Source organism: Crocodylus porosus, unplaced genomic scaffold (genome assembly GCF_001723895.1).
Source record: "Crocodylus porosus isolate Cpor-Errol unplaced genomic scaffold, CroPor_comp1, whole genome shotgun sequence".
In the NCBI taxonomy this organism is placed as follows: domain Eukaryota; kingdom Metazoa; phylum Chordata; order Crocodylia; family Crocodylidae; genus Crocodylus; species Crocodylus porosus.
Window position 1 is genome coordinate 117,361,715 of NW_017728931.1, and position 16,038 is coordinate 117,377,752.

General features: G+C 45.3%; 1 protein-coding gene across 1 annotated transcript in view; it reads left to right on the plus strand.

The window, feature by feature from the left end:
- The first annotated feature begins 6 nt into the window (after nucleotides 1–6).
- CERK (ceramide kinase) overlaps nucleotides 7–16,038 on the plus strand; it is a 66,615-nt gene continuing 50,583 nt past the window's right edge. Inside the window, exon 1 of the mRNA XM_019543503.1 lies at nucleotides 7–215. Coding sequence (XP_019399048.1) covers nucleotides 74–215 — 142 coding nt within the window. The 5' untranslated portion in view covers nucleotides 7–73. The remainder of the gene's footprint in view (nucleotides 216–16,038) is intronic.

Here is a 16,038-nt window from a genome sequence, read left to right on the forward strand (position 1 = left end):
CGGCTAGCGGAGCGGAGCCCGGCGCCGTTCCCGCCGCCCTGCCCGAGCCGGGCCATGCTGTAGCGGCGCGGCCATGGAGCAGCCCCCGGGCGGGCGGCTCGTGTCCTCGCTGCTGCTGGGGCCGCGCGGCTGCGAGGTGACCCTGGAGCGCGAGCCGGGGCTGCTGCGCTGGCGGGACCCGCAACCCCCGCGCCGGGGCCGGAGCAGCGGTGGCGGTGAGTGCTCCCTGCTCGGGGCCGGGGCCCGGGCCCGGGCGGCGGACCCCCCGGGAGGGCCCTCGATCCCCCTTTCAGGGCCTGATGCAACTTCAGCCCCTGGCCAGCGGGCTGGGACCAGGAGTGCTACTTGTAGCTGCTCAGCCCAGCCCCAGAGCACCAGACAAGTGCGTGCCGGGGTTTGTACCACGCAAGGCCTGGGGCCGCTGCACAGACTGGGGTTTCCCTTCGTGCTGGGCTGGTTCCTCATGCTCCCGTGCCCTGTTCTGCTTTACCGTGAAAGGGCTCATTGGGGCAGTTTGAAGTCTTTAACCATTATGCACTTAGAGATTAAAGCCTGCCTGGCAGGTGTTGGACATGTGTCCTATAGGAAAACCCTCCCACAGGAGCTGTAGCACTGTGGGACCTGCCAGATGGCCAGTGACTTTGAAAGGAATGGTGGGGGGTGGGGAGCAGGAACCGGAGGAGGACAAGGTCGTAGGAGACCTATCTGTTTAACAATAAGTAACGCTTGCAGCACTCAGTTGCATAGTCCTCCTGTCTTATGAAATGTGAAAGGAGTCCTTAGCCGATCAGTGCTGGTAACCGTGGTTGTTGGTACCTGCAGTAGGTGCACTGCTTTTTATACCTTGCAATTTAACAGTCTTAGCCTCCATCTCCAGCACCAGAATACATGCCAGCATAATTGGATTACAGCAGTGCTAATGTCATTTAACCCTTTATCATGTAAGAACAGCCTTTCATTTACCCAAGTGAGTTAGTTAGTACAGGGCTTTTTTTGTCCCAGTCACAGCAGGACATGGTAGAATGACTAGGTCTGTAAAATGGAGGTAGAAACATTCTTTTGTTCCACTTACTTGATTTAGTTGTGGTTAAAGAAGTACTTTCCTGCTAGACACCAGAGTTTTAAGCATTTCTCCTTTCAGATACATTTTTCTTGTAGCTATTTCATGCTTCCTGGGTCCAAAAGTAAAAACTCCTTTTGGAAACTTCTGAAAAGTTTTACTGGTCATAGTTGAGATTAAAGTATAGATAAGAGAAGTTTTTACACAATAGGAAAACTACTGAGATGGTTTATCCATTTATGCAAGGAAGGAAGAGAGGCTTTAATTTTACAATTTCAAGCTGGACTTGCATTTTGAGTGCCTGACTAGCTGCTAAGAGAACGACTGTTTGGAGAGGATGAGTTATCGCTTGGAAATATTTTGAATGTCAGCACTATCAAACTTCCTATTAAGTAGTATGATCATCTGGTGCACTGCCCTTGTGGTTTCAAATAGTTCTTTAATTTCAATATGGGTTTTATAGCTCCTGCTGTCATAGTATTCAAGTATTGTGTGATCTTTACTGTAGTTAGGTTCACAGCAACACTGTGATGTAGAAAAGCACTATTATCCCTATTTTACATATGGAAAAACTGAGGCTGTTCACATTGCTTGCCAAGGTTGACCTTAAAGCTGGCATCAAACCCGTAAGTTATTGGTGCAAGAGGTCAGCCAGTGACTAAGCTTAACTACAGGGGGCAGGTCGGCCTGAAGCCAGAGACTCTGCTGAAGTCCAGAGGTCAGGCCTACCCACCCTTGCTGCATGTTTGGAGCTCACTTAAGTTCACAAGGACAAGATGTCTGCTAGCAGCAATCCCACAGCTTCCTGTTCTCAATTGCAATCACTTTTGTGCTTCACATCCTGTCTTGCCTGCTTGTAAACAGAATTAGAATTAGGACAGAAAGAGAGACCAAATGTAAGATACATACATGGGAAGACACAAAGCCTGCTTGCCCTTGGTTGGTTGAGGGCAGTCCTCAAGTGTAACCCTAAGTATCAGTGTAGATCAGGATGGGCAAAATATGTCCCGGATTCGGCCCTCCAAGGCATTATGTCCAGCCTGGAGCAAGCCCCTTGATCCCATCCAGCCCAGGCGCCCCCGCTTTGACCTTGGCGTGAAGGGGGGTGCACGGTGACTGAATAGCCTTTCCCAGCAGCCCCAGCAATGACTTCTGGCTGGCACTGCCATGACCTGGCCCCACTGCCTGGGCACCCCAGCCCATCTACCCCACACCCACCACCAGAAGCGGGACCTGCGTGGGCAGGGTATGGGGCCAGGAGGATGGGACAGAGCCGTGTGTCAGTGGGGATCTGTCTCTGGGAACAGGATGGTCAGGTGGGGCTGGGAATCAGGTTCACAAGACAGGGGATCAGGATTACATGGTGGTGACAGCATGGGTCCGGGGCAGAGCTGTGATATGCTTCCTACACATCCTTGCAACAGGTGCCAGTTCCACAGGCAGGGGCATGCAGGGTGCGGATGTCAGCTCTGCCCCGGGTGTCACCACCTAGCAATCCTGATCCCTGGCTTTGGCCTGCTCCTAGACACAGCTCCCCAAGCTGGCCAGCTATGTGCTGGGCCACTTAGGACACTTTGGTGAGTTGTTGAAGGGGAGAGAAGGGTGCTGACCCAGCCTGCGGCTGCTTACTAAAACTCCCTAAGTGGCCTTCTGGCCAAAATAATTGCCCACCCCTGCCACAGAGTTATCCAGAATTTATTTGTACAGGAAGTTACATGGATCTCTGGGAGAGCAGGGTGCTGAACCAAGGCATCACAAGTCCAAGGCTAATATCTTACCCCTGGGACATCCAGTTTGAGGACGACGGGGAGCTGCAGACCCGCAGGCTGCGTGGGCTGCACACAGTGGGGAAGGCCCTCCTGGATTCCCCTGCCTGTGCCCCCATTGGCCTCTCTCCCACTGCCACCTTGCCCTCAGGAGTGGGGCAGGAAGCAGAAGCTGGAAGGGGAGGGGGAAGCCCAGAGCTCCTAGGTATTGTATAAGAAGGAGCAATGGGAGAAGCTGTGGTCAGGAGGGTGCCCTTGGGCCACATGTTAACTCCTCATGCATGCTACATGCAGCTCATAGACAGCCAGTAGAACAGCCTTACCCTAATCCATGGGTATCCTGCCCTCTGATCTGTTGTGATCCATTATGTTTTACAGCTCTTAATATTTCTGTTAAAGTGTATACTTCCTAATTATATTCCAGTTTAAGCAAAAAACCACTAACTCCGAAACAAAATGTATTTGAGAATTTGGTGTAAATACATCAGGAAACTACAAGGTATGTCACTGGTTGCTGTTTATTACTGAAGTACAGCTCTATAGCGACTCCTGTATCATGAGGTCTTGGCAGCAATGGCTGTGGTGTGTGCATGTGCGTGTGCTGTTCTGAGCGCCTTACATAACTGATCAATAGATGATTTTGGTTCATTTAAACCAGAAGTTGACTTTTCAGAAGTGTAATAAAAGATTTTGTTCCAATTTTTGAGCATTTATTGTGGTCAGCTTTTTTTTAAACAAAATTAAAAGGAAAGTGTCAAACAAAGTAATAATGAATTGAAAAATATAAAACAATTTCATTTTTTTCACATGAATGATGTAAAACAAAACAAAATCTTTTTTTCGCAGAAAAATTGTATGCGACTGAAGAGTTTCACTCTGTCTAGTATTGATCCTATTCTGTGGAGGCCCTTACAGTAGTAGTATTGCACTTTGGACTCACTGGTATCACTTAAAATCAGACCTAGAATTTTTACAGTAGGTAACTCTGTATGTTGCATAAACACACACTGAAATTAATTCAGTGGTATATGCTTGATATCTTTGCATAAAGGCACATCATGTCATAGGAACCTTCCATTTGAAATCTTAAGTCTAATCTTTTACCATAATATTAATATTATTTATACTGTTTGCTTTGGAATTTATCACAAGCATGTTCCTGGAGGCAGTGCAGACTTCATCAACTAAAAGCTGGTCCTTCACAAGAAATAGTATGCTTTAGTAGGCCTAGGCTGCAGTTAATGTAAACTCTACCCTTGAAGTGATTGTTAACTGTGGGTAATAGTTACTAGATTTCTCTTGTATATTTGATATTTTGATTATATCTTATTGTCCCTCTGGCACTAGCTCCAAATCATATAAAAATTGTCTGCGTTACCAGTGTTGCCAACTAATATTTTGTCGTCTCTACGTCCAAGCTTTCTGGTGTAAACATTTGACGTGAATTTCCAGTTTCTTTTTATTGCTGGACTGCTAAGGACTAAGCTTAGTTATAAATTCTGAATTTGTATTGACTTAAGTGCCTGACTGAATGAATTAAAGACTTAACTGTAAAGTTCATTCTGTAGTTCTTCCTAGCCAAGAGAGTAACTGTGATCAGCATAAAGTTCACTCTTTCTTCTTAGTGCTAAGAAGTGAAAGCAGGGTCTGTAAATAGAAACCATGGTTCTGAATTTGAAGTATAAAGTTAAAGCTTTTAAAAACAAAATTCAACTTCAAAGAGAAAATGATAGCCACACTTGGGTGCATAATGTTGAATTTTTGCAACTTCCTTTAAAAAAATCTCTAGACTTGGTAGTTGACTGACTCATAAACTAGTATAGGGCTGCTGTTGAAGTGATTTCTGTGGAAATGACACTTCCTGCACACTACGAAAATGCTGCATAACCCACTGACCTTGGTGCCAGTAGTCAGAAAATGCTTGTGTTGCTGGTTGTTATTGACTGGGTTCCGCTAAGATATGACTGGGTATAGACTGAGGAAGAAGACGGCTGCAAAGCAGTTGGCATGTGTGCACCAGTAATAAATACATTTGCATTTAAAATAGTCTTTTTTTTTTATGTAAAATGGTTAATGTAGCTGGCTTACATCGGGGGGGGGGGGAACCTGATCTCTTCTTGAGATTGACCTACCTAATGCTTTGGAAACTGAGATGCTAGGCCCTTTTATTAAATATGACTGCAATTCTACACCCAGGCTATGTATTTAAAAGATATATGGGGAATACAAAAAGTAAGCAAAGAAGCAAAAACAAAGTATATTTTCAGCAGAAAGTAATTCAGTGTCTGAAGTTTTGTTTTATATCCTTAACAAAGGCATGAGATTCATGGAGTCTGCACTTAATAGAGATGGTGAGGCAATATTTACCAGAGCTGCAAGTGGCCTCATGAGCCTTATACCAGCTCCCCTTGTATTCCAGGTTTCAGGGCTCTGGAAGCCAAACCACGTTCTGTGCAGATGTTTGAAAACATAAATGAAATATATGGGGAATGCATAAGTGAACAATATTATAGGGTGAATGACCAATGGCAAGCCAGAAATATCTAAATTAAGAGGTAGTAGCTTGGCAAAGGTTGACTGTTTTCTATAACTTGGTCTTTAATTGGGTCATTGCTGTGCAGTATGTCTAATACAGCTTTATCAGTGCACATCAGTATACATTTTAATGCACTTTTTGAGTTGGTGCTCAATTATTAAGCTGGTGTTACAGTAAACCAGTAATCTTTTCAGACTGAGGTAAAGTATTCATTAAAGGCCCTTTAGCTTCTTAGTATTACATTAAGTTTTGGACTTGGCCATATTTGGAATAGCCTGGTCAAAAGGTTTTGGTACATATGCTGCTAGTTTTCATGTTTTTGTAGGAGTGAGGCAAAGAAGTGGTAGATGAGCTTTAAAAATGTTTAGACACCTACCTGGTCCTATTACACTCAATTTATAAACTTTTAGTAAAACTTAGGACTTAGTTTAAGGTTCTAAAAAGAGAATGGTGTGAGAGGAACAAAGGGAAGCTCCTTTGTGAAGAGATTAAGGCACCACTTGGAAAACAGTAAGGCTGATATACCTATTCTATTGGTTTGGCAACTGTCAATCCATCTGGATCCTAGATTCATAGATTGTAAGGCCGGAGGGGACCTTGGAAGATCATCGGGTCCAGCCCCCTGCGCCAAGCAGGAAAGACAACTGGGAGTCAAGTGACCCCAGCAAGGTGACTGTCTAGTTTCCTCTTGAAGATCTTCAGGGTAGGTGATTGCACCACCTCTGGAGGGAGCTTATTCCACAGTCTGGACACCCTGACTGTGACTAAGTTTTTCCTAATGTTGAGCCTGAATTGGTCTTCCAGGAGAGGTATTCTGGCCATTACTCCTAGTATTCCCCTTGGGTGCCGTGGTGAACAGTCCCTTATCAAGCCCTTGATGTACTCCCCTAGTGTAGCAGTAAGCTGTTACAAGGTCCCCTCTCAGCTTTATTTTCTTCAGGCTGAAGAATCCCAGATCCCTCAACCTTTCCTGGTATGGCTTGCCGTGCAAGACAGATCACATGGGTGGCTCTTCTTTGGACTCTCTTAAGTTTGTCCATGTCCTTGTTAAAGTGTAGTGCCCAGAATTGGATGCAGTACTCCAGCTGCGGTCTCACTAGTGCCGAGTAGAGCGGAAGAATCACCTCCTTGGTTTTGCTGGAGATGCACTGATTGATGCATGCCAGAGTATTATTTGCCCTAGTGGCTACAGCATTGCACTACTGGCTCATATTCATACTGTGGTCTATTATTACCCCCGGGTCCCTCTCATTTGTGGTGCTAGTCAGTTTGGTGCTGCCAAGCCTGTAGGTGTGTTGGGGGTTGCTGATTCTGAGGTGGAGCACTTTATATTTCTTGACATTGAACTTCATCAAGTTCTGATCTGTCCAACTTGCTAGCCTGTCTAGGCCCATCTGTATCTGTAGCCTATCTTGAAGCATGACCATGCTTCCCCATAACTTGGTGTTGTCTGCAAATTTGGCCAGTGAACTCTTCACCACCACATCCAAATCATGAATAAAGATGTTGAAAAGTACTGGACCAAGCACTGACCCCTGCGGGACACCGCTGCCCCCTTCTCACCAGGATGACACAGATCTGTTCACTACGACTGTCCTGCAGCCAATTTTTCACCCACCTGACTGTCTGAGTTAAGCCCACAATCCTCCAATTTTCTCGGAGGACATCATAGGATACTAGATCAAAGGCCTTTTGGAAGTCTAGGTATACAATGTCAACCTGCTCTCTCATGTCCAGGTGGTGAGTTCCCTGGTCACAGAAGGAGATGAGGTTGGTAAGGCAAGACCTGCCTGCGATAAAGTCATGCTGGCTGTCATTCAGAATCTTACCGTCTGCAAGCTTATTGCAGATAGATTCCTTGATAAACTTTTCTTGGATTTTTCCTAGGATGGAAGTTAGGCTGATTGGTCTATAGTTATCTCCTGCCCTTCTTGTGGATGGGCACAACACTGGCCCTCTTCCAGTCCTCAGGGACTTCCAGAGTGCCACAAATTGTGGAAGAGTGGTTTGCCAGGGGTTCCACAATGACTTCAGCCAGCTCCTTCAGCACTTTCGGATGAAGATCATCCAGTCCTGCTGACTTGTATATGTCTAATATTCTATGGCAACAGTAGGTAGGCGATTATTCCTACCGTGCTTATCCTGTACTCTACCTGGTGTTGTTTTCCCCTTGGTCTGGTGAAAGACTGAGGCGAAGTAGACATTCAGAACTTAAGCTTTCTTCTGGGTGCCAGTAGCCAGTTCTCCTGAGTTGCTGAACAATGGCCCTACACTCCTATTTGTTTTTCTCCTGTTCCCTATGTACGTAAAGAAGGATTTCTTGTTGTCCTTGATTCCCTTTGCTAATCTAAGTTTGGTCCCACTTTAGCCTTCCTTAACTGTTCCCTACAAATGCATCATTCCCATATATCATGGTGTACACATGAGGTCACCCAGACTATTGATGCATGTGCCTAGGCAGGAGTATGGAGGAGTGGAGGCTGCCCAGACCTTCCGTCCCTGCCTTAGGCCATTGAGATAGAATCCAGAGGCCAAACCAAGTCCAGATGTTTGGTGCCTCCATGGGTGTAGTTGTATAAGTGTCCAGATGTTGAACCTGGGTCTCTTGTGTGGTAGACAAGAATTCTACCACTGAACAACAGGGGACTCCACCTATTCTAGTAAAATTTCATTTTGTGAGGAAAAAAATGACACTTTTCAGCTGTTGCAGCTAGTTCTTTTGCTATTATCCTCTAATAAATTGTGTTTTAATGTTAAGTTGTTTGTTCATGCCACAATATATTTGTTATACTTTTATGGCAAAGTAATTCTTTACCTCACCACTCCTGCTAGTGCCAGCTTGCCACAATATATTTTCATATGTTTACTTCAGTCTGATTTAGTGAATAATGCAGGGTATTGGCCACCCCTGCACATGTGCCAGAGAATGGCACACTACAGCCAGCCCAGACTTTGGGCAGCTTCTGCTAGCAGCTGCAGATCTTCAGCCCCAGTATTAGTTCTGTGGCTGCAACATCTGTGTGTGTACCTCTGGGCTAGCTGTGGAAGGCAGCTGGGAAGCTGCAAACAGCTGTGCTGGGCTCTGGAACCCTGGCACCAACTCTGTGGCGGTAGTGGGTGAATGCACAGCTTGCAGCACATGGCAGGGAAGGGACTGGGGCAGCACAACCCCAGCACCTCCCCTGCCATTTACCCAGAGACATGCGTGCAGCCACTGTCAGCAATGAGAATCGGGCCCCTTGCAGCACCCCCGTCTCTAGCATGCTGAGTTGAGGCATGGGTGGAAGTTGGGGTGATTTTGGCACTATGGCCAAAAATGTTGCCAACCATTTGAATAATGCAGTGAGGCTTCTACTTTTTTTAGAAGTAGTTTTTAGTCTATTTGACTTCAGCATTAAGAATATTGTGTGTATATATACACATATATACCCCCCTCCCCCCACACTTGCTCTTTAAGTTCAGTTTAAACTCTGTTCTGTTACTTCTAATCTTTTTGGTGCATTTGAGTTCAAGTACTTTTAATGGAATTTCTCTCTTCCAACTTCGTATCCAAAAATCACATGCCTGGCTCTTAGTGATAAATCATGCTCAGTTATTGATTAGTCAAGCTTAACCTTTATTTTAGTATTCCTTCGGAGTAATTTTGTGATCCAGTCCTAACTGATGACAAAGTCTGTAGGCACTGAAAATGTCTCAGTACATGTAACTTACTGGAGAGCAGACAGCATATTGGATATTTATTTGTATTGGCACTTTGGAGATCCTCAGTACAACATGCATTAATATTTTCCTACTTTCACCTCTTAGATTTGCTTTAATATTAATGCACACTTAGTCTGTAGTCAGCTCTTTGAAAAGACGTTTATGAATACTTCAAAGAGGTTTGAATGAAGACTCTAATTTTGGAAGCAAAATCAATATGGAAAAGGATAACATTTCTGTAGTTAAAATGATTTGTCTACTTTGTGTATTAATTACTGTAGGATATGTGTAAAATAAATTTTTTCTGCATTAGGATTCAGTGTATCAGAAGTTTTTGCACAAATTACACAAGCTCTCTGACAGAGCATACTGTTTGCTCTGCATGATGATGAGATCTTGGCTTTGTAGAAACGTGTTTACAAATTTTAATTGGCCCTTTCATTTTTTAAATCATGTGGCAAACCACATCGGTCCCAAAGAGAACTATACATTAGAACGTCATATTCCCTGTACATTGCTATTGTTAGGAAAGAGTCTCTCTCCCTCAAAAGCAAGGTTGTAAAGTTAACCATGTTATCACTTACTGAGAGCTGCTATAGTTGGATTGACTCCCATGTTCTAGCAAATGCTGTGTGTACTGGTTGTAAATGTGGACTTTATATAGGATTACTGAGATTAGTTATCATAAATAATCAGAATGGAATACTATACATTGGAATACTCTGATCTTGCCAGTGAGGACTTGGGGCTCTGAATTTGAAACAGTGGCAGGAAAAGAGTTTTGGACCTAGATCTTCAGAACATTGAACTGAGTTAGTTTGAGATATCGTCACTTATGTTCCTGAAAGCTGAGTAGGCAAACTAATTCTGTCTTGTAAAGCTGCCTCTTTAAATAAAAGAAGAATTCTTTAAATAAAAGAAGAATAAAACATCTCCATATTACATCTGTAAACTATGCTTTTTAGTCATAAGTACTCAGTTAATATTGAAACTTAAAATATTTTATTGCTGTTTAGATGTGTTGGCTCTTGTAACAGGGGGCCTTCTCAGGGTCAGTTTAACCATGGGCCGCCCACCTATTTCTGGGCTAACTGCCCGCCTTCTCGCCTGCCATGCCTTGTTGTTAATTATGTAACAAATGTTAATGAAGCGGGAGGCTGCCCATTTCCTGCCCCAATGGCAGGGGGCACTATCTGCAGCTCCATTCCTCCCCTACACCGAAGCCCAAGCATTGCAGATGGCATCTTGATGTTATTATAATCACTGGCCCCCCACACTGGGCCCCAGAGTCTTTCTAATTGAACCCCACCTGTATTCCTCTCTTCAGGTGGCCTATTCCACCTTCATCCTCGGCAAACATCATTCCCTGAGCTGCTTCCCTCTCACGGGTGTGGTCCCCCTGGGACCCTGGGCTACTAGCCCTGGCCCACCTCCATGCCAGTCGGAACCCCAGGCCCTCGGCTCTAGGGCATTCCTCACGGTGGGCCCCTGGCCCTTTGACCCTTCCGGTCCTGGCCCCAGCACTGACCATTTGGGGGAAATGTCAGACAGGTTCATGAGTCCATGGCCTCTCACTCTTCCTCTGGGGTCCACCTTCCAGACCCTCCAAACAAGGGGTAATCCACCCAGTTGTGGGAGCTGGGGTTAAGGTGCCCCGACCTGCCTTTCACCGGGGTGGTAACTGGCCTGGCATTTCCTGGGGGCTCCCACACCACTGGGAGCCCCACCAGGCGACCCACTCCCGGCAGGGTGCAGTTTTAGGTCATACTCAGGACCAGGAGCCTCCATACCGTCCCCTACAGTTCCTCCCTTACCTCTAGATGATATCAGCAGCCCTCCGGCCAGGAGATGTTGTTGCCTGGCCTCCAGCAGCAGAACTGCCCTGTTTATATGGGCAGACCCAGATTCAAAATGGCTGCCCTCATCAGGCACCTGGTAGCTGCTAGCTCCAGGCCCTTAAAGTGGCAGGCACAACCAGTGCCACATCTCTGTAGACTGGATTATTTCTTGGTTTATAAATATCTACCAACCTGCTGAATTTCCAGTTGTAGTGTTCAGCTTTTCTCTTCTGTTCCTGTGCTGAAATAGTGCAATTGCCAGAACTGTCAGTTAGAGCAGAATTTGGCTTAAAAAATGTTGTTGGCTGTGATAAGTCTTTACTTTCCAGGGCAGAGCGGGTCTGCATGTAAACCAGTGATTCTCAACCAGGGTGCTGCAAGATCTTTTACCTGGCACCCCATGGCACCCTTGAATGTTAGCACTGTTAAGTGTGCAAACATGAGTCATAAGATTTTTCTGAAGTTTGTGTCTTACATCCCTTCTAAAAACCCATGTTTTGAGCAGGGTGGGGTTCACTTTGTGAATAAGAGTTAGACATTTTGTATGTCAAGCACAAGACACTTCCCTCCCAGCCCTTTATCCTTGGAACAATGATAGTTTTTGCAGACATTTTTCTAGTCTGTCAACTAGTATGTTTTCTGTAAAATCATTGTTACCCAGATCTTAAATTAGTGGTGACTAGACTGTCTTTTCAGTTTGCTGACTCTAGTTTGCCCATTGTCAGCAAACTGAAGAGAGAAAAGGAAAGCCATATAGCCTTAATGCGCCAGTATGTGTAATATATTTAATTTTATTAGTGCCTTGTTTCCATTATATATAACATATAAAAAAAAACTTGTAGCAGCTTAAAGAACAATTATTTAAATTTGAGCTTTGCAGTTACCAAGAGTTACTATAACAGTTGCAAAACCTGTAGTATTCTAAAAATAGTTTTGTTAAAACTGTTAGTTTCCTGAACTTTAGCATATGCTTGCTTTCCTTGTATATCAAAATGAAATGACTATGCTTCTCTTTTCTTTATAAAAAAATATCCTTAATTTAGTGAGTTTCAAAGCAACATTTAGATGTGGATTTAGCAGAGGAACAAGTAGCAATACAGTATGCAGAGGCCTATTTTTGTCTATGTCTACAATAGTTTTCCAAATGGACTTCAGTTACATAAGATGATTAACGCAACTGTCTCAAGTAGTTGAAAAGGAGCTAGGGGGGGTTGACATACAAGTTAATATTCACAGAATTTAACTTGTTTATTTAAATATACTCACAACTAGCAAATGACTGAATACTGCCAAATTTTCATTAAAATATTGTCATAGCAAGACACTTGCTGTACTTTAGGACACAGATCCAAGTGTTAGTTTAAATAAAAAAATCAAACGCACAACATCAGTGTGACAGGGGGCAGCTCCTGGGGCCAGGCCTCATGCTGGCCCATCCACCTGTGTGCATTGGGCAGTCTGCCCAGTTTCAACTGCCACACCTTTGCTGTTCCATAAACTGTTGGTATAATGTGGGAGATTGCCCATGTCCTGCCCTGATGCTAGGGGACGCTATCTGCAGCTCTGAACCTTCCCTACACCACAGCCCATGCCTCACAGATGGCAGCCAGATTAGTATTACTTCCTGGTCTGAGACCAGAGCAAACTCAATCCAAAGTTTGGCTCCACTCACCTGTGCATTCACACTGCCTCCCCTCTCATACTACGCCCCGCCTCTCACTGGGGCCTCTGGCATACCGCCCATTACTGAGTCACACGCCACTGCCCTTGCTCCTGCTTGAGCGGCCCCTCTTGGGCCATCAGGCTTCACTACTCACATACTGGCTTCACCACTCAGTCCTTTGATTCCCGTGAGCTCCCCTGCGCTATGTGGTCCGGCCTTGTGCCAAACCCTGGGCTAGTTCTTCCCCAAGCCCCTCACCGGGCAGCTTTACATTACACCCCACCCTGGGGTCTCTGTCTCATGCCTGCAACTGACTTCTCATGGAGCTGGTCCTTGCTCTGGCCTTCAGGCTTACTCCCATTTGGCCCTACCCAGCACACCCCTCGGACTGTCCTTCAGGCCTGCTCCCACTTCAGCCCTACTCTGGGCAGGGCCTCCCAGTGCTCTACACATGAACATCTCTGGGGGCGCTGGGGTCTGCATGCCTGCTGGGCCCAGGCACCTACATGTGGGCATACCTGGCCCCCACTACTCCCGCAGCTCTCAGAATTACCCACCACATGGTGGGGGCTGGGGTGAAGGCACACCGATTTGCCTTTCACCAGCAGGGTAACTGGCCTGGCATTTCCTGGGGGCTCCTGCACCACTAGAAGCCCCACCAGGCCACCCGTCCCTGGGAGGGTGCAGTTTTAGGTCATGCCCAGGACCCAGAGCCTCCTGCTCTCACCTCTAGACGTCCCATGCCGCTCAGCCAGGCGATGTTTCTGCCTGGGCTGGCAGCAGCAAACTGCAGTCATTATACGCTTTGCGTTCCAAAGTAGTTGCCCTCATCAGACACCTGGTAGCTGCCTGCCTCTGCCCTTGAAGTGGCAGGCACCCAAAGGTGCCCTGCCACAATTAGTCGGTAGCATTCTGCCTTATGAATTTTCACATTATAAAGTGTCCCTATTCTTTGGAGCAGCACTAACTCAAAGTCCTGAGGCTGGCATCATGAAGGACATGAAATTAAGCATAGGAAAGAAATCTCTCTCAATACTGGAGTTAATCATGGTCAAGCAGAGCAGCTGTAGCTTTCAAGAAGTTTGTTTAATTAAAACAGGAACCTTGCATGTAACAGCATCTATACAATATATATTTTGATTTCCTCCAAGAAGGAGGAATGGGAACTTTGGGTTGTAATTTAGTCTTGCTTCACTTTTAATGATTTAATGATTCTGTGCGTATTGAAATTACAGACAGACTTTGGAACAAAGGCAAAGTATTATGCATTGTTTATGCAAAGACTGTACTCAATTGGCTGTTCATTTAGTCAATAAAGCTGTAAGCACTTAGGGAGGTACGCCACCAAGCCTGACTGAAAACACTTCCGTAATCTGGAATCAACTTTACTGAAGCAAGTGGAGCTAGCCAAATACAAAAAGAAAGTGGTGGTGGATCTTCCTGGTTTGGAGGAAAGACTATGATGTGAAATGTGTGCTTGATGTATTCATTCCTTAAGCATTTTTAAAAAAAACCCCACAGTAAAACAAACAAGCAAACAAACAAAAAAACCCACGCACAACTTATTAAGGCTGATTTATGCTATTCATGGAGAGAGAATTGCAAAAGGGAAAGGCATCAAGAGTACAGTTAGTAGATAAATATGGACTTGTTCTAAGGGAATAATCTCTCAACAGAAAGAGAGAGGAAGAGAACCACTCTGTTTTTGTAGACATGTTGGGGATTATTCAAGTTCATTTTATTGAGGCAGAGGGGAAAAGGGTGGTGTCTTAGTAAGATCTGTTGCAGCTTGCCACTATTCAGGTTCCCAGTTTAGGAAATTATGAGAGAGTAGGCAGTGGATTGCTCTCCTACCATTTTGACCAAGAAAACGTCAGAGTTAAGGCCAGTGAGGCTCACATTCAGTACAATGGTTTTTTTTTCTGTATTAAATCAATAACTTTTGAAAAATTGGATCCAACTGATTCAGACGTTGGGAAATTATCTAGGTGTCATTTCTCATGCTTCAGAGTGAGACCAGAAGAGGTAAAAAGGGAATTTATGCCTTTTAAATTACATATTCTAACTGATAACTGATTTAGACCTTGAAGTCCTTTCTTTAGAACAGTGATCTCCAACCTTTTTAAGCACAAGCTTACTTTTTGAATTAAAGTACAACCTAGGATCTACCTCCAAGAATAGTGTAGAAACAACAGTTATAATTTTTCTAGTACCTAAAAAGAGGACACTTGCGGGCAGGAAAGGTGGAAGGTAAGAGAAGCGGGGGAATATATGATGGGGGGCAGTGATATGCCTATGCCCTGCCTCTGCTCCTAACTCCCAAGCCCCTACACCCCCATGCTGCCTGTGCCCTGCAGCCCCCTGCCCCTCACTCCTGACCCGCCGCCCCTGCCCCCCCAGCTGTGCTATGCATGCAACATTCTCTCTCTCTCTCTCTCTCTCTCTCCTGCGAGTTTGCCGAGGCGCACATGTAGACCATGTGACCCCCAACAGCCAATCACCTTGTCTGCTGCTCCCAGCCCCAAGCAGCCAGCCTGAGAAAGCAGAGGCAAAGCAAAAACCTGGATATTTGCTCACATTTAAAAAACCTGCCGGGACACGAGGACAGGGGTCCAAAAAAAAAAGGGCCATGTTTGGGAAAACCCAGATGTATGGTAACCCTAGGACTGAGACCGAGATCGACTGGTCAGTCATGGAGCCTCTGACTATTACGATTTACTGGTTGGTGACTACTGGTCTAGAAGGACAATGGATCTTTGTAGTCCTTGCATGGTTTCTAGTACTACTGCAGCCTTTTAAGTTAGTTTGGCACTGAGATTTTTCAAACCATGGATAACATTAAATGGTCAAACAGCAAGTAAACTAGTATCCATGCTATAAAATAGACATTGTCTTCAGGGCAGGATCAGCTCCACCAGGCTATGTGTTAGTGCACTTTATTGGGATCCATAAGTAGTTGGACCTCAGGCTTAGCTCTCTGCTGCTCCGGGGATTTCTGGAGTCTGATCCTGTGGAACAGCCCAGGTGCTACATGCAGATTGTGGCCTAGCAGCAAGATGCTCATTCCAGGGGAATTCCCAGGGACTATAACTGCAAGTGTGGGAGCCCCTATGCATATTCTCCTGCTTACAGATGCACACCCTAAGTTGCAGCTCAGCAGCACCCCAATAAGCACACTTGTGGAAATCCTCTGCAGGGGATCAGCAAACTAATACATCCCAAATTGACTACGTTTGGTTGGGGCAGTATTCTGGGGCCTTGCAGTGCAACAGTGGGCTTGAACACCTTTTTATTTGCAACTTCTGTTGACATAAACACATTTATGGTGGCACAAGGGTAGCATCTATGAGAAATTTTAGAGAGATTTTCTTAACTTGCATAGTGTTTCATAGTTTCTAGGGTCAGAAGGGACCTGAGCAGATCACCTAGTCCGACCCCCTGCCATGGGAGGAAAGAATACTGGGGTCAAATGA